We start from the raw sequence: 23,907 nt of genomic DNA, 5'->3' as shown, positions 1-23,907 counted from the left end.
GTCATTTTACTACAGAAGTTTTTCTTTCTTTCTTTCTTTCTTTCTTTCTTTCTTTCTTTCTTTCTTTCTTTCTTTCTTTCTTTCTTTCTTTCTTTCTTTCTTTCTTAATATTGATTGTAGGGATGTAAGATTCAGTTTTTAGAAAACCAGAACACATTTTAAGTGCCCAACTCTGAAATGTTTATGTCATAGAAAACCCGAGACGTTCTTGTCAGTTTCCTTTAGACATCTTGACATTTCCATTAGAAAAACAGATACTGAGGATGTAGAAAATACCCATTAGGCAACCCAGATCTATTAAATAGACCATCAAGCAGATGATTTACATAGGAATCAATACAATTCAAATAAATCCAAACATGGATTTCTGGAGACCACAAGGAAATAAAAGCTATATATATATAAAACCCAGCTTCATTATTTGTCAGAGCTAAAAGAACGACCATGTACAGTATATGGATTTGCATGTGACTAAAATGTGTGCTGAGAATAATGCAAATTATTTAAACATATGCTGATTTTTTTAAAATTATTATTACACATTGAGCTATAATGATTTAATGATTCGACCACCGGGTTTAGACTTGAGCTTAGATTAATGTCTGCATCGAGTTTCATACATTTCTCCTGCCTTTACATGCATTTGACGTGCATTTGCATTTGCTTTGTGTTGTCAGGACTTGAAATTCCCAAAGAATATTTAATATTTTATAAAAAAGAAAATAATAAAATAGAATTGCTCTAATTAATGCAATCTAATTTAGCAAAAATTAGATTGATGGAAAAATTAGATTGATGTATATATATATATATATATATATATATATATATATATATATATATATATATATATATATATATATATATATATATGAATTCAAGACCTTCGGATCCAAAGTCCAACGTCTTAACCACTATAACTGGAAGGTTTATTCTGAATACACAATAGCTACTGGACATTGTCTAATTCTTTGAGAGTTTTGAAGGCAGCTTGGAATTAACAGACTTCCTTATAAGAACAACTGCCCAAATCTATTAGGTCTTGTATTTTACTAAACATTTATCACACTGCTGTTCCCTTTAATGTATTTGCAAGGCTAGAAAGTTAAGGCAAGAAGTAATGATGGCAAGGAGTAATGAAGCAATGATTGCTACACAAAATTTGCAGATTATATCTGGACCATCAATAGACCGTAGTGATGGTATGCACCAGTCAACCAACATTGTATATTTAGGGAGACCCAATATTAATGTAATATAAAGTGAGAGTTGGATAAATGCTATTCAGCTATTCATCTATTCAGTGATGCATCTGATGGCTACAACAAGGATTATTTTATTGGGTACTACGAAAATCAAAATTGGGCAATATGACCTTGACCAAAGCTCCAGGACTTAGCTACATGTTTATCTCAGTATAATCTTGCTGCCAGGGTGTTGAAGCATTCTTTTTGCTAAGCAATTAAGTCTGCAATGATAGGGTGAGGTAAGGTGAACAACCTTCACAGAACAATTACCACTTGAGGATATAAAAGGGATGGTTGCTAAGAGCTCTTAAAAGTGTTTATTGGACAGTGACTTCTGTTGGAAATTCAGTTTTAGGGGCCAGACACACAGACACAGGTTCTAATACATCACATTTACTCTCACAAATTGATTAAGGTTAACCTCTGGCTGCTTTTTAAATCTTACTGTTTGCAGTGCATTTTCAAATATTTTATTTTAATATTTTAGACATGTTTAAAGATAAAGCAGGTTTTACAGGTAAAAAACAATAGGTGAGAAGAAACTTTTCCACCTATTAGCTGACTTTTTATTATACACTAGAATACTAATAAAAAGTAATGCCTCTGGTGGATGCAAGAGGTCAAACCTGAATGAATGCCAGATGGTATTGTATGTGAACAGAAAACTGCAACAAGCCTAGTTGAAATATCTGCATGAATTCAGGCTGCTGAATAGTTGTTACACTTTGTATTTCTCTACTGAAGTTCTCTTCTAATAAGCCGGATAATAAGACAATAGGAAAATCAGATACCTAAGATGTATAATGGTTTATTATACACAGGTTAAATGGTGGAATGATATTCAGGTCTACAGTGATGTTGTGACATTGGCATTAATTAAATTCAATTATTATTAAAGCAAACACAAGAGTATATGGTTTAAACTATTGGGCTTTAGATTAAGAAGCTGTTTCAATCAACCACTTGCCAAATGTATCCAATTAACACACAAATCGTAGCAGATAACACATTCTGGGTATCTAATAGTCATTTCAAGGCATAACCTGAAAATTGTATTTTTAATTTGACTTCTTTTACATTTTGTTTTCAGCATTTTATTATACAAAACGAATTCCTTGCATATAATACTGAAATATATGTGCCACTTTTTTGCAGGTCTTTACAGGAAACTCTAACACAGAGAGTGTAGTACGTCATGATCTTCAGCACAGCATCGTTGCACGATATCTACGCTTTATCCCCCTGGGCTGGAGTGAAGAGGGTCAGATTGGTCTGCGGATAGAAATCTATGGCTGCCCATATTGTGAGTTCACACACTTTCAACACACACAAATATATTTGAATTACATTTTTTTTTACTCTGCTATGCTTATCTTATGGCCATTCTTGGCAACATTGTAAACCCGAATGGACTGCGGGTTCTATAGTCAATCATGGGATTATGAGTACTTGTAAAAACCTCTAATTAATTTTGCTTTTGGGCTAACAGTTAATTTCAGAACTAGAAGAGGTCTTATCTCAAAGTAGGGGTTGCCACAACGGATCATCTGTCTTCATACCCCCCTGTTCTCTACATCTGCCTCTTTTAAACCAACTACCTTACCACATCCATAAACCTTCTCCCTGGTCTTCCTCTTTTCCTCCTTCTTGGTGGCTCCAATCTCAGCATTCTCCTACCAATATAACCAATGTCCTTCCTCTGCACATGTCCAAACCATCTCAATCTCGCCTTCCTCACCTTGTCTCTAAAACATCATACATGCGCTGTCCCTCTAGTAAACTAATTTCTAAAACCCAGCCATTAGGGTTGCACAACCCAGTGCAGTCTTAGTGCCGGTCCCAAGCCCGGATAAATAGGGAGGGTTGTGTTAGGAAGGGCATCCAGCGTAAAACATGTCACAAATCAAATATGCGGATCATAGAGCGCATAGGCTGCAATTTAATATTTTGCCTCCAAGATTTGTCAAAGGCAGATCTCAAAAGGTAACTTCCATTTCACCACTTTACAAATGTCCCACAAAGTCATAATGTGTGGCAAAGGTTATTATTTGAAAAATAAAAAAGTTGCCTTCATTCAGGTAGGTTAAAAAATCACTTATTTTACCCAATAACCTCATTTTATTAGATAGCAAAGCATCTTTATGGTGTTTCAACAAGCACACAAACAGCTGTTAAATGACCGATTAACTGGCAGTCATTTCTAAAAAGTGACTGTTCAGCCAAGTATGCCAGTATGTTTCTTCAAACCTGATGGCTCTCTAAGGGTAATGGTAATCCATGTACAACATCCATTTCTATTATTCTTCCCTTTACTTCAGGTGTTTTGTGGGCTTTCTCTGTTTCGTTTTTTTTATGGACTATGTTATTTACCCTCTAGATGTTCTTTGTCACTTTTGCCTAGTTGTTTTACAAAGGTCCTCACTGCAGATTGTGTGTGTCACATGTATGCCAAATATGATCTAAAGCAATTACAAGAAATTACACTATATGGACAAAGGTTTGTGGACACCTGACCTTAAGATCCATATGTGCTTTTCGATCAGACCATTCCACATTTTGCCCTGAGTGCTTTTTATTAGCGATTTAATAGGAGACTTTCCTATGATCTATGACATCTCCAATGTTTTCCTCCTTGATGTTTTCCACAATTATGATGTCTTCCATGATTCGCTATTTGATTGCATGTTGTAGACTATCATAAAAATATTGTCCTTTGTCTCTTGTTATGCAAAATTTCTGGGTGCATAGCATTGTTCCCTTTCAGGAATTCGAGCTGCGTCAACAATGCTTTGGCTTCCGCGTTGTGCACGCTCTGAATCCTGTGCTCTGAATCCTTGTGCACGCTGTGTAATTCGTCCAATGGAAAGCACAGGCAGTGTCATGACCAAGAAGCTATAAAAGCATATGGAGTGAAGCCAGCTCTAACTTCTGTTTGTTCAGAAAGCGCTCTGTATGTGTTTGTCCCCTTATATGGAAAGAAATAAAAGCAAGTAACTGTTCCAGCCTGTGCGTCGGTTGCATATGTCCATGTATCCGTCCTTCCTTCCTTCTTACAGGAAGTTGCTGGGGTTCGCATTTGGGGAACCAAAGCTTACCAATATCAGGTACTTCCATTTGGCCTTGCCCTCTGACCCAACACCTTCACGAAGTGTGTGAACACAGCCCTGGTCCCTCTGAGACTTTAGGGCATCCGCATTTGAAACTATATAGATGATTGGTAGATTCTAGCTTAATCAGAGCAGTTAGCTGTCCGGCATCAAGATGTCGTTCTCGCTCACATGAAGGAACTGGGGTTACCGCTGAACGCCAAAAAGAGTGTGCTTTCTCTATTACAGAAAATCACTTATTTAGGCGTTGCATGTGATTCGACCCTTGCATGGGCAGCTGTCTCCTGCCCGCATTGCGTCCATCCTTATGGCCGCCAGGATGGTCAGAGGAGGACAGTCACTCACTGTCAAGCAATTCCAGTGACTGCTGGGGTTAAAAGGCTGCAGCATTCAATGTGGTTCCACTTGGCCTCCTGCACATGAGACCCTTTCAGTGGTGCCTCAGAGCCCGAGGGTTCTCTCAGAGGTGCAATCCACCCCGTATGATCAAGGTCATGCGCCAAGTCCTACTTGCTTTAGATGTGTGGTTCCTGTCTCAAGCCCTGTTCTAGGAGTTCCTGGTCATCGCTTAGACAAGGGCCGAGGCCTGGGGAATAGTGACTCCACCCTGAGGTGCAGAAGCAAATTTGCTGGAGATTTTACAGAGCTCAGGTGGACTAGCTTGCGACTCAAGAGGCATCGCACTGCTCCCTCTGGTTCTCCATGACACCCCCAGCCTCCCTAGGGATGGACGCCTTGGTTCAGGGGAAGCCGAGGCTGTGCTTGTACGCCTTTCCCCCTCTCGCGCTGCTTCCGGGAGTTCTGAAGAGACAGAGTCTGTCTCCTTCCGGTGGCCTCATGGTGGCCGGGCAGACCATGGCTTGCGGACCTGGTCAGGGTGCACAGTATGTAACCCCCGCACAGAGCTGTGGAAGCTGTGGCTGTGGCCCCTGGGGGGAGAGCTCCTAGCCTGCGGTCTCTGAACCAAGGTGGTAGAGACCATTTTCCAATCCAGAGCTCCCTCCACGAGGAGGTTGTATGCTGCTGGATGGCACCTGTTCAGTGTATGGTGCGATCAGCACCAATTGGATCCAGTTAACTGCCCCGTTGGTTGAGTGCTGTAATTCCTTTAAAAACAGTTCACCAAAGGGTTGGCTCTATCCACCCCTAAAGTCTATGCATCTGCTATTTCAATGCATACCACCACACCCTGGTGGGGCTATCACTTTTAGAAACCTGCTGGTTACGCATTTTTTTTTTTTGTAGCACCTAGAGGCGGAGGACTCCTGTCTGAACTAGATTGCCTGCGTGGGACTTGGCTGTTGTGTTTGAGGCACTATCTTAGCACACTGGTGACGCCGCACTTTAAATTTGACGGATTACACACGTGATTGAGAGCATGAACAAATTGAAAGTGTTTCCAAAACCGATGTTGACACAGCGTCTCGTTCCCTCTGGGAACCATGGTTACATATGTAACCTGGAGACATTCTTCATCAACATTCTTTGCTTTAGCATAAAACTTTGCTTTGATGTTCTGGTGCTGACTGACAGATAAAAGAATTTTGGGCTTCCTTAGATAACATTAAACCTACCTTTTTTTCAGTGTGAGAAGCACATTCTCATGACCAGACTTTAAAACTAGAGCTCAATCATATCCCTAGCTGAGGCCTTGATTTTATTTTGGTATGGATGTTTCTATAATCATGTTGCATCCACTGAGTAAGTAATTAGCCAACCCAGCATTTTGCTAGTGCTTTCATTCAGCACATTTGGAGGTGGATCAAAGCAGGTCTTCATGACAACCAGAACAAGAATATTAGAGAAGCTACTTGCCATACATCACCCTGTTGGATATTCCATACTTTGTTCCCGTTAGCATGACAAAGGTTATGACTGTTACCAAATTGAATAAGTCCACTCTGAAATCAAGAGTGTGGCTTGTTAACCAAGTGCCGACTCTTTCATACTGCTAGACTGCACTGTACACTTCTGTGATTGTTCTCTCTCTTGTCTTGCTCTTTGCCACTCTGGCTGCTTTCTGTTCTGCTGTTTCTCTCCATGCTCCAGAATGAGAGCACTTCATATTAATTCCATTACAAAATCAACACAAGGATTTTCCCTTTAATAAAGCATTAATTAAATTTGATCAGTCTCTCTGTAATAAAAATGAAATGGAATAAGTCTCCATTCAGCTTTTTGAAAACCAGAACAAAAAAACAAGTTTATGACTTGGGCTTTTATAGCACTGCTGCAAACCTAATATAAAGAGCCCTCATGAAATTGATTATACATGTTGTTTAAAGTATATTCTGTATACCTCAGAGGCAAATAAAGGTCTGAATTTACAGATGCTTTGATCCTGCTAAAGCAGATTATATCAGAGAATCTTAGATGTGTTTTCAACTCAACAACTTCCCACAGTGTAATTCACCTAAAGCAAGCAGGATTCTCAGCCATGTCTGAACAAACATAGCCAACCTTATTTTATGCCTATCCATACTCTCTCTCTGTTTGACTCTGGTGCTGTAGGGGCCGATGTGATTCACTTTGATGGCCAAGGCGTAATCTCCTACAGATTCAAGATGAAAAAGATGAAGATCCTGAAGGATGTGATAGCACTGAAATTTAAGACGGGCGAAAGTGATGGGGTGATCTTGCATGGCGAAGGTCAGCAGGGTGACTACATCACACTTGAACTGAGGAAAGGAAGACTTTTGCTTCAGATAAACCTTGGTACGGCTCTCCATCCTCATTACTACAGTATATCTGTAAATTGGTCACCCTTAAGAAGTATTAAGTGCTCACACAAAGGATTTATGCATAAAAACACTAAACACTATATTACTAAGAAAGCTTTAAATGCCATTATTACTTCAGTAATCTGGCAATAAGTGTCATTGCTTCTGCTGCTAAAATGTTTTAGTGACCATAACAATTCCAGATAGAACAAGAAATCACAAGACTCCTGGCATTGAACTTCAGATTTAAATATGTTGGTCCCGCTCCTGTTTGCCAGCTTATATTGTATACAGCATAAAAATGTGTAAAGAGTACATGTGTGTATTTTGTTAAATGTTATAATGTAAATGCTGTATATTTGTGTTTCTTTGTGAAAGACAGGCAGTAACCAGTACAGTTCTATTTTGGGGCATACCTCGGTGAGCAGTGGCAGCTTGCTGGATGATCATCACTGGCACTCAGTTGTGATTGAACGGTACCGGAGAAATGTCAACTTTAGCCTGGATCAGCACACTCGGCACTTTCGTACCAATGGCGATTTTGACCACCTCGACCTTGACTACGAGGCAAGTGCTCAACACATTTTTGGGCATTAAGTATATTGTTTTAAGTAAATTAACTACATCAATGCAGACATAGCAGACATACCTGAAATAGAAATTATTAATTCACTAATTATTATTGAATTAACTATTGATATTAAGCAAATCAAATAAATGAATTTTGATTCATATTTATATGAATATTGCTCGTGAATATTAAATTGTGAATCACTGAAGAGAATAAATATTTTGAGCACCAGAGACATAATAATAATAATAATAATAATATATATATATATATATATATATATATATATATATATATATATATATATATACAGTGCAACCTCAATACTCGCAAGGGTTTGAGTTAAAATGACGTGGGACTAATTTGGCTGTTGCATTTTACACTTACTATCCACTGGAATAAGACTGTAAGGCATACTATCATAAACCTCATGATTATGGTTTCTCTCCAGCAGATGCTGGTGGGATTTGCAATCGCTTATTAGCATGCTGTTTATACACATTAGGAATGTAAATGGCAGCATGTTAATTTGATCACACAGCTTTAATGCTGTCTAATGAGATGTATAAAGAATTTATTTAAAACGTGAAAGTGATTGTTTAAAGCAATAGCTGACATAATTTATTGGGCAGAGCTCTGGTGCTCATAAAATGTATTCTCTTCACTGATTCACTGAATAAACACTTAATGCTTCATTTACGATCTTATATTTTTGAGCATTACTTAAGTTAATAACATAATAAATATTAATCCAAATTCATTTATTAGATTTTTTTAATATCACTATTTAATTTACTAATAATAAATGCATTTTTTAATTTAGCTATGTCTGCTAGCATGCATTTAAAACTGGTGTGGTAAAATAATGATCTTATTATTGTTTTTCTACTGAAAGATATACACTGCATTAATTCACATATAAATGAGTTTGGTTTGCAAAGTGATGCAGCAAATAGTGCTGCTACTTTAAACCATGGTCCCCAGTTTATATATCTCTTATTACTGTTAATGTAAAATTCAAACTGTCCAGTGTTTCCAATAATTCTCAATTTTCCCCACATCTCTGTGTGAATGTGTGTTCTTCCTAATGTTCTGGGAAAGGCCATTGAATTGCCATTGGCTAGTCATGAATCTGAAGGCAAATTCAATTAAATTCAGTTTTATTTGTTTAGCATTTTTAACAATAGAAATTGTCCAGTGCACTCTGAGTGCTGGTCCCAAGCCCGGATAAATGGGGAGGGTTGCGTTAGGAAGGGCATCCAGCGTAAAAACATGTGCCAAATCGGATCACGAATATGGATGGCGACCCCTAATGAGAGAAGCCAAAATGAAGAACAATGGACATTGTCCCAAAGCAACTTTACCTAGATATAAAGGTTAGTTATGAAGTTGGAATATATAAGTTTGTTCCTTCAATGGTATGAGAAAGAAACCTTGAGAAGAACCAGACTCAAAAGGGAACACATCCTCAGCTGGGTGACACCAAATGTTATAGTAATTGTTGTTCATTGTTCAATCATTGTTGAGTTATACTGTGCAGTAATAGGCACTTAAAAGCAGAACTATGTATGTAAACTGCAGTCTAAAGCCATTGTAGCAGACTGTTGATATTAATTACAGTCCAAATCCACCCTCATAGTTTATATCCATGATCCCTTCAGATTCTCTCCTTTAGTTTAGAAAAACCTACTGTCAAACGGCTTGATTAAATAAATGTGTTTTCAGCGTACAGTAGGATTGACCCCTGAGACTGTGTCTGAGTCTTGAACAATTGGAAGACTGTTCCACAACTGTGTGTGGTTTTTATAAGAGAAAGCTCTGACCCTGCTGTAGTCCACATTATTTAGGTACCAACAAATAGCCTGCACCTTTTGACTGAAGTAGGGGGGTGGATCATAATGAAACAAAAATGTATTCAGATGCTGTGGCACAAGACCATTCAATGCTTTATACATCATTAATAGAATTTTACAATCAATGAGATATTTAATTGGGAGCCAGTGTCAACTGAATAAGACGGAGTGACACAATCATATTTCCTGATTTTGGTAGGGACTCTTGCTGCTGCATACACTTACAAGAACATCCAGTCAGTAAGGCATTACAATAGTCCAATCTAGATGCAAATGCATAACTTATTTTCTGAATCCTGTAACAACATATTTTAGCAATATTTATAAGATGAGAGAAGCCTATCTTGGTAATTTTATCCACATGAGACTCACCAGAAAAGAGCAGAGTCAATAATAACACCAAGGTCATTTACTTCTGTACATGCTGAGACAGAAGGACCATCCAGAGATGCTTGCATGTGGTTCTTATAAACATACAATTGTCAACTTCTTAGCTCTAAGCTGGATTGGATTATATATCATGGGTAATTGCTTTAATTGTGTTAAATATCTGATCCTGATGTTTGAGCCCAAACGATTATAGCATCAGTTCCCCTTCAGGAACTCGAGCTGCGTCGAAACACTACGTGTGAAATCTAGCCAATAGGCAAGCCGTGACGTCATAGACAGGCAACGTCGCGTAAACCAGGAAGCTACAAGATGGCTGTGCGGTGGTAGCGCCATTAGCTTCTGCTTGTTCAGGTAAGCGCTTTGAGTGTGTTATCTGTGCAGTCATGAGCTTATATGCAGGCAGAATTCAGTCTGCATGTTTCCTGCTTGCCCCGATTCATTCCGAGGGGGTCGATGTGTTGTTTGCTTAGCTTAGGAGCGTGCTTAGTCGGCTCTCGAGGGTATCGGTTGTTAGCATTTTAGCCGTGCAGCTATGCGCTCCCGGCTGCGAGGTGAGCTCCTGTTCCCCAGGGATTGCGCTCGTTTGGCGGTTCCTTCTCCGGTGCGTGTGACGCGGTGCTCCGTATTCTTCCTCCTAGGTGGGAGAATTTTCGGGGAGCGCTCTCCCTCGCGGCTTCGGCTCTTGAAGGTATCGGCAGTTAGCATTTTAGCCGTGTGGCTATGCGTTCCTGGCTGCTAGCTGAGCTCCCGTCCCCCGGGGATTGCGCTCGTTTGGAAAAGGTTCTTTTCCCGGTGCGTGTGACGCGGTGCTCCGTATTCTTCCTCCGAGGTGGGAGGGCAGTCAGGAGGGTAGGAGCAGGCCAGCCAGTCACTGTGAGGCAGTTCCAGAGGCTGCTGGGTTTCATGTCGGCAGCGTCCAGTGTATTTCCGCTCGGCCTTCTCCACATGTGGCCCCTCCAGTGGTGGCTCTGGGGCAGGAGGGTCTCGCGGTGTGCCCTTTAAACCTTGGTTGCATGGTAGGACCCTACGTTCTGTCCCGAGGCCCCGTTTTAGGGACTCCTTGTCGTCGCGTAACGCTAACGACGGACGCTTCCCTTACAAGGTGGGGAGTGGTCATGAGTGGCCACTCCGCCCAGGGTCTGTGGAGCGGCCCACGTCTCTTGTGGCACATAGGTTGCCGGGAGATGCTGGCAGTGTTGTTGGGGTTACAACACTTCCTCCCAGTCCTTAGAGATCGCTATGTGTTGGTCCGCACGGACAATACTGCGGTGGCCTCGTACATCAACCACCAGGGGGGCCTCCGGTCTCGCCCTTGCAAACAACTGGTGCAGGAGGTCCTTTTGTGGTCCCGGGACGAACTCCTCTCATTTAGAGCCGTTTACATCCCGGGACGGTTGGGTGTCTGAGCAGACGCCCTGTCGAGACAGTGGCTGCCATGGGACGGTCTTGGCCGAGGCTACGCCTGTACGCCTTTCCCCCGGTCGCGCTGCTCTCGGGAGTTCTGGAATGAGTTCGCCGGGAGGGAGTCTGTCTCCTCCTGGTAGCACCTCGATGGCGGGCGGAACCCTGGTTCACCCCCGCCTGGGGTTGTGGAGGCTGTGGCCCCTAAGGGGGCGCGGTTCATAGCGGCTGTTCCTCTACCGAGGTAGTAGAGGCCCTTCTCCACTCCAGAGCTCCCTCCACGAGGAGGTCATACGCCGCACGATGGCGACTGTTCGCATCACGGTGTGAGCACCATGACTTGGACACAGTTAACTGCCCGGTTGGTTCAGTTCTGGTGTTTTTGCAGGTACAGTTTGCCGCAGGGTTAACCCCTTTGACCCTGAGGGTTTCCGTGTTCGCTGGGTAGGTCCCATTGGTGACATGTTTCCTCCGCAGCACCCAGAGGCTGTGGCCCGGGACGCGACTCAGAGTGCCTGTCTGGGACTTGGTAGTTGCCTCGTCCCGCTCTGGCATGGCCAGAGTGTTTCTTTTACACGAGGCTGGGTGCTCCCACGCGATGTGTTGTGTTACAGGCATTCTGCCCTCCATTGTTTATAGCCCCCGACCAGGGGTTACGAGGCACGGCTGTGTCCAGTGCTAGCACTGGGTGCTTATCTCCACAGGACGAGTCCTTGGAGGTGGTGGGTGCAGTTGTTCGGCTGCGAGACCTGGTCCCTGCTCCGATCACGGTCAGGGCTCGCTCCGCGGGAGTGTGGCGGCCTCTGCGGCCAGGTCCACTGGAGTGTCACTCCGGGACGTCAAGTCAAGTTTATTTGTATAGCGCTTTTCACAACAGGCATTGTCTCAAAGCAGCTTTACAGAAATCAACAGTCAGGTGAATGGTGTGCATTTATCCCTGATGAGCAAGCCATGGCGACTGTGGCAAGGAAAAACTTCCTTAGATGTAATGAGGAAGAAACCTCGAGAGGAACCAGACTCAAAAGGGGAACCCATCCTCATTTGGGTGACATCAAGAGTTTGATCATAAATCTTTCAACAATACAGAACACTGGAGAGTGAGAACTAACATGAGCACTGGAGTATAAGATTATAAGTAAATGTTCTTTCAACAGTCTTTGGTATAAACGTAGGAGCTACTGAGCTCAACATTTGTGATCATCACAGATCCAGCATCAGCTTCTCCATGCCAGAGCCTTTAAACACTTCAGGAAGTCCAATGTCAAACTCCACACATGCAGTGGGATCCAATTGGCAAGGAAAAACTCCCTTAGATGTAATGAGGAAGAAACCTCGAGAGGAACCAGACTCAAAAGGGGAACCCATCCTCATTTGGGTGACATCAAGAGTTTGATCATAAATCTTTCAACAATACAGAACACTGGAGAGTGAGAACTAACATGAGCACTGGAGTATAAGATTATAAGTAAATGTTCTTTCAACAGTCTTTGGTATAAAAGTAGGAGCTACTGAGCTCAACATTTGTGATCATCACAGATCCAGCATCAGCTCCTCCATGCCAGAGCCTTTAAACACTTCAGGAAGTCCAATGTCAAACTCCACACATGCAGTAGGATCCAATTGCCACTGGTACGTCTCTAGATGGTTCAGGATGTTTGCGAGTTTGGCATCTACTTCTTTAAAGTCCATAATCTTCATGAGGAGGGACGTGACTGGAGCTGGCCAAACCTCAGGAAGCCTCGGGATGGGGAGAGAAAGAGAAGCAGTGGAGAGGAATTAGCGTAGCTGCTGTTCATGATATTACCAGCACAAGTTGATAATGTGCATGTGATCAGATGTTCTGGAGCACAAGGTTATAATGCGATGTGTGTTATGTGTAGGCTTTGCTAAAAAAGATATGTTTTTAATCTGCACTTAAACTGGGTGAGTGTGTCTGAGCCCCGAACACTGTCAGGAAGACTATTCCAGAGTTTAGGAGCTAAATGTGAAAACGCTCTACCACCTTTAGTGGACTTTGCTATTCTAGGAACTACTAGAAGCCCAGAGTTTTGAGATCTCAGGGAGCGTGACGGATTGTAGCGTTAGAAGACTGGAGAGATACATGGGAGCCAATCCATTTAGTGCTTTATAAGTGAGTAGCAGTAGTTTGTAGTCTATTCGAAACTTAACCGGAAGCCAATGTAGGGACGATAAGATTGGGGTTATGTGATCATATTTTCTTGACCTTGTGAGAATTCTGGCTGCCGCATTCTAAACTAACTGAAGCTTGTTTATTAATGACGCAGGTCATCCACCTAGTAACGCATTACAGTAGTCTATTCTGGAGGTCATAAACGCATGGACGAGCTTCTCTGCAATCTCTTATTTCCTTAACACACTCAGTTATCCGGGTTAATTGAGCTATATCGCCTGGCTTAGATGAAATATATAGCTGAGTATCTTCAGCATAACAATGGAAGCTAATTCCATGCCTTCTAATAATATTTCCTAAGGGAAGCATGTATATTGTGAAGAGCAGGGGTCCTAGAACTTAACCTTGTGGCACGCCATAGCTCACTAGCATTAGCCTGGATAGCTCTCCATTTAAATCTACAAAATGGTAACGATCAGACAGGTAGGATTTAAACCAGCTTAATGCCTGTCCCTGAATGCCAATGTAATTCTGTAAGCGATCTAGAAGAAGATCATGATCTATAGTGTCGAACGCAGCACTAAGATCTAGTAAAACTAACAGCGAGATGAAGCCTTGGTCTGAAGCTAAAAACAGGTAATTAGTGATTTTAACTAGGGCAGTTTCTGTACTATGATGGGGCCTAAAACCTGACTGAAACTCCTCAAAGATATTGTTCTCTTGCAAGTGGGAACATAACTGGGCAGCGACAATCTTTTCTAAAATCTTAGACATAAATGGCAGATTTAAAATTGGTCTATAATTCGATAGCGTGTTTGGGTCTGTGACGCTGCGGGTTGGTCCACCTATTGCATATAATCAACCTATTGCATATAAATGTCAGGTTTTATGGCCTTGACCTCAGAGCCACCCCGGGCTCCTATGTCCTGCGTGCTGGTGCCGAGGCCCTCACTCTTTCAGCAGGGTCTGGTCAGTGTGGCGTGATTGGACACTCGTTCCCATAGCGTTTCGACGCAGCTCGAGTTCCTGAAGGGGAACGTCTCTAGGTTACGAATGTAACCTTAGTTCCCCGAGGGAACGAGATGCTGCGTCTCCATGCCACACTCCCTGCATCCCTGCAGTGCTTACCTTTTCTCTTTGCAGAAGCTAATGTCGCTACCACCGCACAGCCATCTTGTAGCTTCCTGGTTTACGCGACGTCGCCTGTCTATGACGTCACGGCTTGCCTATGAGACGCTGCGTCGAAACGCTATAGGAACGCCCCTGCGTGACCATGTGGTTCAGAGCGTGGTCACGCAGGGGCGTTCCCATAGCGTTTCGACGCAGCGTCTCGTTCCCTCGGGGAACTAGGTTACGTTCGTAACCTAGAGACGTTTTCTATAAAATCTTGTTCTTATATGCAGTTGAGTTTTGGAGGAATGCCCTACTCTGGCAAGCCTATCTCAGGAGGCCAGAGAAATTTCATCGGCTGCATGGAGAGCATCAACTACAATGGAGAAAATATCACTGACCTGGCCAGAAGAAAGAAACTGGATACTTCTAGTTTCGTGAGCTACATTTTGTTTCATATCTCAAATGGCTACTACCAATAATGTTATACTTAAGATATAGGACAGGATGAAAATTAAAGGTTATCTGTATAAACATTTTATATAGTATTGTAATTGTATATAGTAAGTATATAGTGGAGAAACAGATTTTCCTTTACTGAACAAAACGACTGCTGTGAAAATGATACCTGGTGTCTGTCTCATCATGAGAAATCAAAATGACACATTTCTTTCACAAACTTGCTATAACAGAATGAAAACAGAGATTTAGAAAAGCTATAAAAGTAATAAATAATGGGCCTTGAATCCCAGGCATTTTTTATTGTTTTCATGTTGTGAGACATTGTGCTTTCAACAAACTGCAAAATCTATTTTATAAGTTCATCTGTTCCACATGAGAGAATTCATAGCACACAGAACATATAGGGACATTACACACTTTTATTTTTTTGTAGGTGTTCTAAACAGTAGGTTCTTGCCTCAATTTTATTAAATTGCAATGCTGTAGTTGTTAAATATGCATTAGAAATGCTGCATTTGGTAATTACGTTATAATATTGTTACATTTTTGGATTTTAAAGTTTTCTACTATATAACAATATGTGCAGGAAAATGTATTTTAAATGGTTCTTATTTCCACCCAGGTGAAAATATCACTATACTCAAGTGCACTGCATGAGGTCTAAGTAAAACTTCATTAGCGACTTGTACAGCATTGATCTGCCTTCATTTCTTTCACTTTGTGTTATACTTGGCATAAAATTCTTATTTATAATATAAAGTATTAGAGATTTCACAAAAGCTTCATTACACTGAAAACATAATCAGTTGTTTGTCCACTACAACAGCGGTCCCCAAACTTTTTTGTGCCATCATATTTTTTTAAGGTGTGGCAGATAAATGCAACAATATAAAATGATACGACCATAATAATAATAATAATAATAATAATAATAATAATAATAATAATAATAATAAGCGTGAATCCACTGTTGTTTTTTGTTCATTTTGCTAGCTTGGGGGTTTCAATTTAGCTGTAATGTATTATGTTACCGGCTGGAGCAGCCCCTTTAAGAATATATCAGGTGTAGGTAAGACATGTGACCGCGGCAAGCATCTTCACATGCATCAAGAGAATTTTTCAAAATAAAACATCGTTCAGAATCAGATAATAAATAAAACTAAAAATAATGTAAGTTATGTATTCTTCTGTACCAATTGACAGTTGGCCCAGGAGTTGGGGACCACTGCACTACAAGACAAGTGAGGTCAATAGAGGAATGCATTTACTCTTCCTGTTTTTTGAAAATAAGTAAAAGGCATTAATTGCAACCTACCAACTTTTCATGAGAAAGTCTGAACAGCATCACTTGTTGCAATATATGGGAATATATGTTACTATGGATGGCATACATGGGTTATATTAAACTTGGAATAGCACATACTGGTACCCACTCTTGCCAAAAGCCATAACCTCTCTTCCCCAATTAAACCCAAATTTATGCTGTTCATTTTGTCCATTGTTGTTGCTTTTTTTTATTGTTGCTTTTTACTGTTATGGTGGAATTTTGTCTTCTCCTAATAAAAATTACAATAGTAATAATAATAATGTCTGAAATGTTTTTAGTATTGATGCATATGGAAGGTGTATTTGTCATATGCACAGATATAGAGGGGACAAAATCTAGTTAAATACAGGTATCATAATATACACAACCAATAATGCCACCATTTAAATACACCACTAATCTAGTAATCATTAGTATAACTAATAGTATATCTACTTTATTTAATTTAATTTAATTTATATTTTATTTCGTGTTTAAACCAGTAAGCAAATTGTTAATAAGGTAATTCTATTTAATTGAATCAGTTCTACTTAAATGACTCGGTTGGGTATACATTTTAAACAAATCAGTAAAATAGCATTAGTAAAATCTTAAATAATTTCGTCTCTCAAATACTTGCATATTATATGCATATATATATTTATAAATGTACAATTTATAACTGAGGCTGTAATAATATTTACCCACTTTTCTGCCCCAACTGTAGCGCAACCTGACATTTTCCTGCATGGACTCTAACACCTTCCCAGTTTTCTTCAATGCCACAAGTTTCCTGCAGTTACCAGGCAGAAGGGAGCACAACATGGTGTCTGTAAGCTTCCAGTTTCGCACTTGGAATGCTAACGGTCTGCTTCTGTTCAGCGAACTGGCTGCTGGCATGTTGGAGCTTGTGCTAAAAGATGGCAAAGTCTTGGTACACATCAGCGTCCTGCAGCCGAAAAGCTCCCACGTTGACATGGCATCAGGTACGGAGGATGGTAGTAAACCATGTGGCAGTTTTGGGGCCTGCTGTTGCTACTTACTGTAGTTAAAGGCAGGTGATTGATGGATGAACTGGAAAAGTTGCGAGTAACCTCCCCCAGTTGCTTGACATATTTGCATGCGACAGCTCTCTCTTTCTCACTTTACCCAAGAAGAGTGAGTGGAGCGTGTTTGTGTACGTGTTTGTGTATATGTGTGTGTGTGTGTGTGCGTGCACACTGAAGTCAAAGTCAAGCAGTAAGCGGTGAGCAACTTGAAAATATTGAAATTGGAAAAAGAGCATTGCTGTCTATCGACCATGGCAAAAAATAAATAAAAAATGTGTACGCTTAACCTGGGTTCAATGTTCTCTGAGCATTAGGCAGCAGAGATTGTTATAGGCACATTTTGTCTGAACCGGGATCTTTTGTTAAGTATGGTAATTAATTTCAGACAAAAAATATGAAACGCATTTACATTTTACATTAATGGCATTTAGAAGACGCCCTTATCCAGAGCGGTGTATAAAAGTGCTTTGGGTTTCTATCAACTAAATAAATCAACACTGGTTCACTAGGGTGCAGACTTAGGATGCATCAGCCTAAACTGTGTTGAGAGGAATTATAGCACACTGTTATTTTTCTTAACAAAAACATAAAACAAACAGGTAAAAAAGTGCTCGCTTAAGTTTTCAGAAAGAGGAAGGTCTTCACTCTAGGGGAAGGTTATTCCACCACCTTAGTACCAGAACAAAGATGAGTCTTGATGTAATGCAGGATATACAGAATAATACCCCTAAGGTAACAGCCTTATACTAATTAACAAATACAGGCCATAAGAAAATAATATGTATAATCAAGGTGTAAAAGCAAATTGTGAAGTATTAATATAAGCAAAAAAAATCATTAACCCTGGACCTAATTAGTTATGTAGCATGTCCTCTGATTCCAATTTGCTGACCTTTTTGCCTCTTATTAATTAATGAATACTGCTATTTCACATGCTATTTCACAATATAATTTGCAGCCTGGGAAATTCAGAAACACAGGAAAACCAGCAGTTCATTTATATTTTTTTTAACACTGAAGGTGTTAAAAATGGATTACAAACAAAATGTAATAACTCTTAATTAACCAGTAATTTACACTTGAATATGGCGTGTATATATTATCATACATTTTTCCATAATAGACTACAAATTCTCACTCCCAATTCGTCACATATTGACGCGTTCAGGATCCCTTGTCGTCACTTTTTGACACACTGGGTACCCCTTTGGCGTCATTGTTCAATATGCAGGGTTAGGGTTAGGGTTAGTAAGAATGGGCTAGGGTTAGTTGGAAGTAAAAACATGTTGCTGAACACTGTTTCACAGAGGGCACTTTGATATCAGACAACGAGTGAATTTTAAAAATCAAATATCAGAGCTAGATAAATATGACTTCGGGGCAGTCTGTTTACCTTACACGTCAATTTTCAACACAGCAGGCAATGGTTTAGAGTTCTATAGAGGTCTACGGGAATCTCTACATGTTGAACAATTATGCCAAAGGGGTCGAAGTCTGTGGGAATCCATGCACTTAAAAAAAAGATGCCAAAAGGGTACCCAGTGTGTCAAAAATTGACGCCAAGGGATTCTGACGAACCCGTTCATATGTGACGAGTTGGGAGTGATAACGTGTTCTAATAGACTATCTTTAAATGCAACACACAAAGTGGCAGTATAAATTAAATATAAAAATATCTTGCCATTCCCTTAAAGAGTAATGGTTTATTTAGATTAGGATTCTTGATACCCTGGCGATTCTTTTATGAGATTGTTGAACATCCTTTTCCAAAACAATGGGCATAACTATGGATTTATTCTTCATCTTTGCTGTTTTAATAGCTTCTATGTTGAGCTAGGCTTCCTACTAAAAACCTAGCTAGAGGGATTTGTGCCCGCAAAAGTATTATTGAGGTCAGGTCAACTTTTTTTTTACACCTTGGCAAAACGTCTTTTCTGAACTTTGTGTTGTTCACATTGTTGCCTTCAGGAAGATTAAATAATCTTTTTAAATGTTTTTGTAGGAAAAAGCATGAACCCAAGTGCAGGATTTAGTGTTTTATTTATTTCATTATTTTCAGCAGTACTTTTGGCAATATTCCACACAGTACAAGATCAATTAAAAACACAAGAAGTGAATAAACAGGGAAAGGCACAATGCCAGGTTCAAGTTATTTAACAGAGTCTGTGTGATTGTGAACAGGTGTGCATGGTCAAAGGTTTGGTGACTGTGAGCAATGAGAGGTTTCAGAGGGAACAGGGGTCAATGGGGCATTGCAGATGTGGATGTGACTAAAATAAAAAGTTGAAAGATATAACAGTGTAACAGCAACAATATCTGCACTTATATTCGCCGGTAACTGTGTATCTCTAATTTGTTTATTTTCATTGAACAATCGTCCCTTAGCATAAATAAAAGCTTTACACACTCTTGGCATCCAGACAGTTCGTTTCTGCAAACGAACTTTGCTAAAGGTGTTCTTTGCTAGTTGGATATTTCTTTCTGTCCTTGCGATTCAGTTAATTGCAGAGCAGTTCAATAGGATTTAGATCCGGTGACTGGGCAGTCCTTTCTACCTACCTACCTACCTACCTACCTACCTACCTACCTACCTACCTACCTACCTACTTACTGTATCTTTTTACGAAGCACGTGGTAGCTTAGTGTTTGACACATTAGACATTGGATCCGAAGGTCATGAGTTCCATTGCCATTCCTTGGACCCCCGTGTAATGCTGTTAACCCCATAGCTGTTCAGATGCATAAATGAGATAAATGTAAGTCGCTATGGATACCAAATGCCATAAATGTAAATGTAAAAATAAAATAGAAACACAACAATTGTGCAATTGTGAGCTAAAGTGTAATATTGAGTTGTATGATTAACAAAATGTAAATTTAGCAACCCAGAGTACCAAGTAAAATCAACAACATTTGATTGAATAATTTTCACCGGTAAACACTTTCATTTGAAATTATTTCCTGTTCTCTCAAACACTAGAAAGTAACAGAATTCATAATGTCTGTGCGTTTATGTTCCTATAATCAGATACATTCAGGTAATCAAGAACTGAATCTTTTTCATGCTGTCTGTGCTCTCAGAGATGTTAACATGCTGTTATTGCAGCTTGGGTAGATTGCTTTCAGAGTTGAGTGGTTTGCATATGCAACATTTTCTGAGTGATGAAGGGAGTAGCACAGAAAGTAAAGTGTTATTTGGTTGGACTGTGTTGAATTGTGTATGGTGGCAGTGTGATTTGTTTATCCATTGCAACAATCTGCAAAGCTAATGTACAGTGGGTACGGAAAGTATTTAGACCCCCTTGAATTTTTCACTCTTTGTTATATTGCAGCCATTTGCTAAAATCATTTAAGTTCATTTTTCTTCCTCATTAATGTACACAATACACCCCATATTGACAGAAAAACAAAAAATTGTTGACATTGTTCCAGATTTATTAAAAAAGAAAAACTGAAATATCACATGGTCCTAAGTATTCAGACCCTTTGCTCAGTATTTAGTAGAAGCACCCTTTTGAACTAATACAGCCATGAGTCTTTTTGGGAAAGATGCAACAAGTTTTTCACACCTGGATTTGGGGATCCTCTGTCATTCCTCCTTGCAGATCCTCTCCAGTTCTGTCAGGTTGGATGGTAAATGTTGGTGGACAGCCATTTTTAGGTCTCTCCAGAGATGCTCAATTGGGTTTAAGTCAGGACTCTGGCTGGGCCATTCAAGAACAGTCACGGAGTTGTTGTGAAGCCACTCCTTCGTTATTTTAGCTGTGTGCTTAGGGTCATTGTCTTGTTGGAAGGTAAATCTTTGGCCCAGCCTGAGGTCCAGAGCACTCTGGAGAAGGTTTTCGTCCAGGATATCCCTGTACTTGGCCGCATTCATCTTTCCCTCGATTGCAACCAGTCATCCTGTCCCTGCAGCCGAAAAACACCCCCACAGCATGATGCTGCCACCACCATGCTTCACTGTTGGGACTGTATTGGACAGGTGATGAGCAGTGCCTGGTTTTCTCCACACATACCGCTTAAAATTAAGACCAAAAAGTTCTATCTTGGTCTCATCAGACCAGAGAATCTTATTTCTCACCATCTTGGAGTCCTTCAGGTGTTTTCTAGCAAACTCCATGCGGGCTTTCATGTGTCTTGCACTGAGGAGAGGCTTCCGTCGGGCCACTCTGCCATAAAGCCCCGACTGGTGAAGGGCTGCAGTGATGGTTAAATTTCTACAACATTTCCCATCTCCCGACTGCATTTCTGGAGCTCAGCCACAGTGATCTTTGGGTTCTTCTTTACCTCTCTCACCAAGGCTCTTCTCCCATGATAGCTCAGTTCAGCCGGACGGCCAGTTTTAGGAAGGGTTCTGGTTGTCCCAAACATCTTCCATTTAAGGATTATGGAGGCCACTGTGCTCTTAGGAACCTTAAGTGCAGCAGACATTTTTTTTTTGTAACCTTGGCCAGATCTGTGCCTTGCCACAATTCTGTCTCTGAGCTCTTCAAGCAGTTATTTGACCTCATGATTCTCATTTGCTCTGACATGCATTGTGATCTGTAAGGTCTTATATAGACAAGTGTGTGGCTTTCCTAATCAAGTCAATTTGGAATATTCAAACACAACTGGACTCAAATGAAGGTGTAGAACCATCTCAAGGATGATCAGAAGAAATGAGTAGCACCTGAGTTAAATATATGTGTCACAGCAAAGGGTCTGAATACTTAGGACCATGTGATAGGTAAATATGTTTTAGGAAAATTATGCTTATCTCTTCACTTTAATGTTATTGCTAAATACCGAAACAAAAAAAAATTGTCAAGTATATTTTCTCTCTTTTAATTTTTCTAATCTTCTACCTGTTATTTTAGTTATAATGTTACACTTTTGAAATCTATAAACTCAGTTGTATTGCAGTAGACTAATTTGCATATGTTTTTAAAGACCCAAAGAGTTGAAGGAAGGCTGGAGAAAGTATTATTCTCGAGCATCACTCTAACATTTCATTTCACTCTGCTCATCACAATTCATTCAGATTAACCCAAGACAGTAGAAAGTCATTGCTTTTCTATTGCAGAAAGACAATGGCTGAAGTGTTGTACCCTTTTACACTGCCAGAATGTAAAGAGCAGTTCTTGTGTACTGTGTAGTATCTCATAATGTCTTCCCATATGCTGTGGTACACTTATACTTTTCTCACTAATGTTTATTATATATCTCTATTGTATTTTGTTGCACTGTGATGCTGGAGACTCAAGAGTTTGCTATAGTTTTGATCTATGTGTATGGAAGGCCCATAAAAACTCTTGGCATAGAGAGCAATATTGCTGCTTCCTTTTTTTTATATGTACATAATAGTTAATGCTAGCTCATTGCACACTAACCCAGTCCCAATATCACAGAAATCTCATTTTAATCACTAAAGCTATTTGCACTTTGAGTGAAGCGTATTATCATTCGTTACTTACAGAATGGCCTTGCAACAGACTTGAATCTGGCTTTACAAAATATTCTGCCCAAAAATTGTCTATTTCTTCTCTTATATCCCTCTCTCACTTCAGAGAGCAGCCTTAGACAATTCTAGCACTGCCATGCATCACAAAACATAGACTTGGGCAGAGAGATAAACAGAGACAATGAATGATTTTCACTTAGTACCAAAAGTATCAGATATGTGTCCCAACTGTAGTAATATGCCAAGTGTTATTATACTGAACAAAATTATAAACGCAACACTTTTGTTTTTGCCCCCATTTTTCATGAGCTGAACTCAAACATCTAAGCCTTTTTCTATGTACACAAAAGGCCTATTTCTCTCAAATATTGTTCACAAATCTGTTTACATCTGTGTTAGTGAGCACTTCTCCTTTGCCGAGATAATTCATCCACCTCACAGGTGTGGCATATCAAAATGCTGATTAGACAGCATGATTATTGCACAGGTGTGCCTTAGGCAGGCCACAATATAAGGTCACTCTAATATGTGCAGTTTTACTGTATTGGGCGTTCTGAGGGTCTGAAAACCAGTCAGTATAGTGTAGTTAAGCATCAGTCTTTTGAGAGTTGCTAATTAAAACCCAGTGGAGGAAAGAAACCAGTGGAAACTAGGAAACCACAAGAGAACTTGTAAAATCATGCAGCTGTATTCTCCACTACTAATATGTATATGATCTTAATAATCCCATTAATGAGGGAAGTCTGAATGTAGAAGAGAGTTTGCTTTCCATGTGCAGGTCTCTATGTGCACTTGTGTGTGTTGCATCATATTTTGTCTAGTTTCTCGAGGTAGACACAGAAGGGTACTTTCCTGTCAGTATTATTAGTATTGCAGTAGTATTTACATATTTGGCCGATTCAGTACGCTGTAAAGCTTCAATTCAACTGCCTGGACATTTTCTAACTTACCAAATAAAGTTCAGATCATATGTGAAAGATTTAGTGCTGAATAAAAGCCATTGTTGCTTTATTGTCCAGCTAGAACACTAGTATGCTAGTCATGTAATAAAACACAGCATATTTAGATAACTTATTATTATTATTTTTAGAAAAGAGGAATCTGTGTTTTCAGGGGAGCA

General features: G+C 40.1%; 1 protein-coding gene across 1 annotated transcript in view; it reads left to right on the top strand.

The window, feature by feature from the left end:
• LOC124403782 (contactin-associated protein-like 2) overlaps positions 1-23,907 on the top strand; it is a 264,257-nt gene that overhangs the window by 130,019 nt on the left and 110,331 nt on the right. The window contains 5 exon segments of the mRNA XM_046877556.1: positions 2,403-2,550; positions 6,866-7,069; positions 7,457-7,641; positions 14,824-14,967; positions 17,026-17,284. Of these exon segments, the coding sequence (XP_046733512.1) occupies positions 2,403-2,550; positions 6,866-7,069; positions 7,457-7,641; positions 14,824-14,967; positions 17,026-17,284 (940 nt within the window).

Source organism: Silurus meridionalis, chromosome 21, assembly GCF_014805685.1.
Source record: "Silurus meridionalis isolate SWU-2019-XX chromosome 21, ASM1480568v1, whole genome shotgun sequence".
NCBI classification, from domain to species: domain Eukaryota; kingdom Metazoa; phylum Chordata; class Actinopteri; order Siluriformes; family Siluridae; genus Silurus; species Silurus meridionalis.
Note: the sequence above shows the minus strand (reverse complement) of the source record. Positions and strands in the feature narration are given on the sequence as shown.